At 36.6% G+C, this 6,000-nt stretch overlaps 1 protein-coding gene across 1 annotated transcript in view; it reads right to left on the bottom strand.

Annotated features, from left to right (window-relative positions):
• The window catches only part of TLL2 (tolloid like 2), a 148,716-nt gene that overhangs the window by 55,503 nt on the left and 87,213 nt on the right, over positions 1–6,000 (bottom strand). Inside the window, exon 5 of the mRNA XM_025396938.1 lies at positions 5,801–5,918. Coding sequence (XP_025252723.1) covers positions 5,801–5,918 — 118 coding nt within the window. The remainder of the gene's footprint in view (positions 1–5,800; positions 5,919–6,000) is intronic.

Raw genomic sequence — 6,000 nt, forward strand, 5'->3', positions numbered from 1 at the left:
AAAAGCTGACGAAAGATATGGTCTCTGCCTGACATAAAGTGTATACCATACTCCACCCTCCACCCACAAGGTGCTGGAGTCCCTGCTGGGCCATTTTTAATGAAAAGGAGGATTCAGGGGAAGGAGGCAGGTGAGTGTCTATAATGCATGTAACTTGGGGTCATTATCAGAGGAGGCTTAGAGATGACTCCCTTCTGGGCACAATCATTTTTTTTCACATAATATTTATATACATTTTTGTAATACTAAAATTTATTTCATCAGTCTTCCATTAATGTACATCTGGGCTGTAACCCCAGTTTTTGCTATTTTAACAAGGCCTCGGGGGAGAGGATGACAAGCAAAACAAACAAAAACAACAACAAATGAAACAAAGAAATGGTAAAGTACATTTCTACCAATGGGATTCATGGATAAAAGGATATGTGCATTTGAAATTTTGACAGAGGGCCGGGCGCGGTGGCTCAAGCCTGTAATCCCAGCACTTTGGGAGGCCGAGACGGGCGGATCACAAGGTCAGGAGATCGAGACCATCCTGGCTAACCCAGTGAAACCCCGTCTCTACTAAAAAATACAAAAAAAAAACTAGCCGGGCGAGGTGGCGGGCGCCTGTAGTCCCAGCTACTCTGGAGGCTGAGGCAGGAGAATGGCGTGAACCCGGGAGGCGGAGCTTGCAGTGAGCTGAGATCCGGCCACTGCACTCCAGCCTGGGCGACAGAGCGAGACTCCGTCTCAAAAAAAAAAAAAAAAAAGAAATTTTGACAGATACTGTCAAATTGCACTCCCAAAATGTTGTCTGTTTATATACTCACTAAGAAGATATTAAAAGCCCCTTTCTCTTTACCTGAAAGAAAGGAAATCAGTCTATTGAAGAGATATCTGCACTCTCATGTTTGTTGCAGCACTGTTCATGATAGCTAAGATTTGGAAGCAACCTAGGTGTCCATCAGCAGATGAATGGATAAAGAAAATGTGTACGCACAGAAAATATGTACAAGTACACAATGAAGTACTATTCAGCCATAAAAAAGAATGAGATCCTGTCATTTGCAACAACAGGAATGGAACTGAAGATCATTATGTTAATTAAAATAAGCCAGGCACAGAAAGACAAACATCATATGTTCTCACTTATTTGTGGGAGTTAAACATTAAAACAATTGAACTCATGCAGATAGAGACTAGAAGGATGGTTATGGGAGGCTGGAAGGGTAGTAGGGGACTGGTGGGGAAGGTGGAGATGGTTAATGGGTAAAAAAAAAAAATGAAAGCATGAATAAGATACACTATTTGACAAAAAAAACAGGGTGACTCTAGTCAATAATAGCTTAATTGTGCATTTAAAAATAACTAAAAGAGTGTACCTGGATTGTTTGTAACACAAAGGACAAATGCTGGAGGGGAGGGATACCCCATTTTCCATGATGTGATTATTTCACATTGCATGCCTGTATCAAAACATCTCGGGTACCCAACAAATATATACACCTACTGTTTACTCACAGAAGCTTAAAAAATATTTAAGTCCTATTTCCCTTATCCTGGCCAACACTGGTTTTATCAAACTATTTTTGCCAATTGGATAGGTAAAAAATGGGATTTCACTGCATTGAGGCTGGATAGTTTTTCACATATTTTATGTGACATTTGTATTTTGGTTTTTTTCTGCGAACTATGTGATCACCTTTTACCCCTGTTTTCTTTTGGGTTGTCCATTTTTTTAAGACTGATATTTAAGAACCCTTTGTAAATTAGAGAAACTAGTCAAGAGTGTTGCAAGTATTTTGCTCACTTTGTACGTTCTCATTTGACTTTGTTTTTGTTTATGTATTGTTTTGTTTTCTTTTTGCATTACAAACGTTTTTAATGTTAGTATCATAAAATGTCTTCATTTTCTTATGTGCTGCTTAGAAAGGTCATCCATATTTCAAGATTATAAATAAAATTACTCTTGTTTCCTTCTTATACTCTTTTGGATTTTTTCTTTCTTTCTTCCATTTCTTTTTCTTCAATACTTACATCTTTGATCTAGCTAGAATAGTTTTTGGTATAAGAAGTGAGGTAGGAGTCCAGCTTTTTTTCTTTTTTTCACAGAGAGCTATCTAAATTATCCCAATATTCAAATATCACTATTGACTTTCTCTCACTCATTTAAACTCTTACCCAAATTTGTGTATAGGTATATTCATTTTGGACCCTTTTTTCTATATATCTATTTTTCCCTTAAGTTCCAAACTGTTTTGTTATTATCTTCCCTTTGCATTTTAATATTCTGCATGTTTGGTTAGACCATTAGATAGCTACCTCTGTCATTACTGTTTTCTCTCTCTCTCTCTCTCTCTCTCTCTCCCTCTCTCTGTTTCTCTCTCTCTCTCTAGTTATTTCCACATGGTTGTTCCTCCAGATAAACTCTAGTATCATTTGTTCAAGCTCTAAAAATATGTATGCATACATACACATGTACATATATATATATAAATGTTGGTGTTTAAATCAGAAAGGCATGAATTTACAGCTTATTTTAGGGAGTTCTGACATCTTTACTATGTTGAGTATTCCTATACCAGGAAGCAATATGCTTTCTATTTTTACTTTTTTTTGTTAGGTTCCTGGGAGTGTTAGCATTTTCTTCCTATAGGTCTGGCACATTTATGTTTAGTCTTAGATATAGTATCTATTATGTTTCCATTAAAGTTGTGATTTTTTTCCCGTGATAAAAGTGTATCAAACTATTTCATGTATAAAGAAAATCAGTCACCTAGTTTTGTTAATTAATTAATTTTGTGGTCACTTAATAGAGTCTCCTTGTGTTTCTAACAGCTTTTCAACTGATATTCTGGGGTTTCTAGGCACACAATCACGTTATCTCCCGTCAGTGCAAACATTGCCTCTTTGTTCCTGCCAATATTCACAGTGTTTCTTTCTTTCTCTTGTCTAATTTATATTAATTAGTATTTCCAAAACAATGCTAAATAATTGTGGCATCCCTAAACATCTTAAACTGGTTCCTGATTTTAACTAAAATTAAATGCTTCTAGAAGTATCATCGATAAACATGATATTGGCTTTTGGTTGGAAGTTATTTATATAAATGTGTATTTGTGTGTATATATATATATATGTGTGTATATATATATGTGTATATATATGTATGTGTGTGTGTGTATATATATATATATTTGTAATGCAAGAACCTATCCTTGACATCTATTTCTGTGCTACCTTGGTTACTTTTGTAAAATAAAAACTGCATGTTGTATTGTACAGGTGCCTTTTAGCATCTATTGAGATATGAATATAGCTTCTCTTCTTTGACCAATGAAACCTGAGAATAGATTTTCTAATGTTGAACTAATCTTGTATTCCCTAGATAAATGTATTTGGCAGCCTCCTCTTCTTTTCTTCTGCTGCTGAATTCTATGTGCTAACATTTTATTTAGGATTTTGCATGGCTATTCACATGTGAGATGAGTCTATAATTTTTTCTTTCTTATCTTTTTTATCATGTTTTCCTTTCTCATTTATTTGGTGCCATCCTTTTCATTTCAAGGTAGTAATGTCATAACAGTTCCTCAAAAGTAATTTGAAAGTATTCTTCTTTCTACATGCTCTAAAAAGTTTAAGTATACCAGAATAATCTGTTTTTGAAGTTTTGAAAGGATTCACTTGTGAAACTCTGGGTCTGGTGCTTTGTGGGAGATGGCTTTTTCCCTCCGTTCTTCAACTTCATTCAAAGTTCTTGGTCTGTACCAGTACTTTATATTTACCTTGAAGACTTTCACATTATCCACATTTTACACTCCTTGCCCTACAGTTTTGCAAACTACTTACTCCTTTGTGATTCTGCTGAATTTGTGGCTGTTTCTCCCATTTTCACTTCTAACACTATCTATTTCTGTATGGTCATATTTTGTCTCAGTTAAACTAACAAGTGGTTTGTCTACTGTTTTCTGCTTGTTTGTTTATTCAAATAATTTACTCTTGAATTTGTTAGCCCTATAATATTTCACCTTGTCTGTTTCCTTGTGCTCTCCTTAAGTTTATTTTGTTGTGGTGATGGTGGTGGGTTGTAAGTATTATTTTTGCTAGCTTCCTTAAATTGAATATTTCATTGTCACTATTGTCAATGGGTGATGTGGATATTTAAGTCTGTGAGTTTTTGTCTGGACATAGCTTTAGCTATATCTCTTTTATTTTTGAACCATAGGACTTTCATTATCTAGACATTCTGCAATTTTAATCTTGCTGTTTTTATGATCTAAGAGCTATAAAAAGGGAAGCATGGGGGGACTTTTAACTCACCAGCTAATGTTTATTCTATTTTTGTTATTATATTATGTCCAGTTTCACTGCTTTGCAATCAGAAAATATCTTGGTGCTATTTCTGCCTTTTAGAATTCGTTAAGATGTTCTTAATGCTTAATAGATGGGCCATTTAAAAAAATGTGTTATGAGGTTATAGAATCTGATAGACCTGTAGAATCAACTCTAGTAACTGTATTTTTCAGTTTATTTTAGAGATTCTGTGAATCTCTACTTATTTTTTGGTCAACGTGACACTGACTTACTTGGGTTGACAGAAATGAATTAAGTCTGGTGCTACTGAGCATTTCTGTCAATTTCCCCTTGAATTCCCTGGGGCTTGTTTTATGACTCTTGATGCTATGCTATTTGGTGCATAAAGATTTATGAGAGTTATATTCTCACCGTCGCTTATACCCTTTCTCATTATAAAGTGTCTCGGCTTTGGTTTTGTTTAACATTTTCTGATTTTAAAAACAAAAACAAAACAGTGAAAACCTAGTCAACAACTAAAATTGTGATCCCAGCTTTCTCTTTGTTAGCATTTACCTGTATGGCTTCTTTGCTTTTACTTTTAAACCTCTCTAGGTTGTTTTCTTCAGTAATCATCTTATGTATAGAACATGTAGTTGGGTTTGGTTTTGTTTTTTTGTTTTGTTTTGTTTTGTTCTGAGATGGAGTTTTGCTCTTGTTGCCCAGGCTGAAGTGCAATGGCAGGATCTCGGCTCACTGCAACCTCTGCCTCCCAGCCCGGAGTGATTCTCCTGCCTCAGCCTCCCAAGTAGCTGGGATTACAGGCATGTGCCACCACACCTGGCTAATTTTGTATTTTTAGTAGAGACGGGGTTTCACCATGGTCTGGACCACCAGGCTGGTCTGGAACTCCCAACCTCAGGTGATCCGCCCGCCTCAGCCTCCCAAACTGCTGAGATTACAGGCGTGAGCCACCACTCCCGGCCAGGTTTGGGTTTTTGATCCAACATGAGAACCTTTTTCTTTCAGTAGGAAAGTATATCACACATATTTATTGACATAACAGATAACTTTAGTCATAAGCCAGTCATTTTATTATATATTGTTTTCTGAAGGAAGTCTGTAAATCTGTAGAGTCCCTCAAATTAAATGCAAAATTTTACATACATATTTATCTATTCTTGAAGAAGGAAAGCCCACCGGTTCATCAGATTCTAAATGGGGACACCAAACCCAAGAGGTTAAGAACCACTGCCTTAAGTCTTCATGTGACACACCACCAGTTCCTTCTGTTGCTCTCCTAGTGGCAGGACCCCTGGTCTTCATGGAGTCTCCTGGAATCTTCCTCTTGACCCACCAGCTTTGCCACTGGATTGTAATTTTACCAAGGGCAGAAAGTTTCTAGCAAACCCTGGACTCCTCTAAATAACAGCTCATTGGAAATACTTAGGTCTACAGAGAAAACTCAAGACTCATGAGCCATCCGACTGATTCTGCAGAGGCGGCCTCGCTTTTGCTTACTTACCCACAGGTTCTGTAACTGAATACAATAAAGCTTTCCTCGACGGTCCTTTCTATGAAGGTCACACAGGTGTGCTTCTCCCAGTGTCTCATGGCCTGCTTAAAAATGGCCCTCTGGCTCCCTGAAACAACAGGGCAAGCACTCAACTTCAATGGTGGGTCCATACTTTCTTTAGATGCCTTTTTTTTTTTTTTTTTTTTTTT

This window comes from Theropithecus gelada, chromosome 9, assembly GCF_003255815.1.
Source record: "Theropithecus gelada isolate Dixy chromosome 9, Tgel_1.0, whole genome shotgun sequence".
NCBI lineage: Eukaryota > Metazoa > Chordata > Mammalia > Primates > Cercopithecidae > Theropithecus > Theropithecus gelada.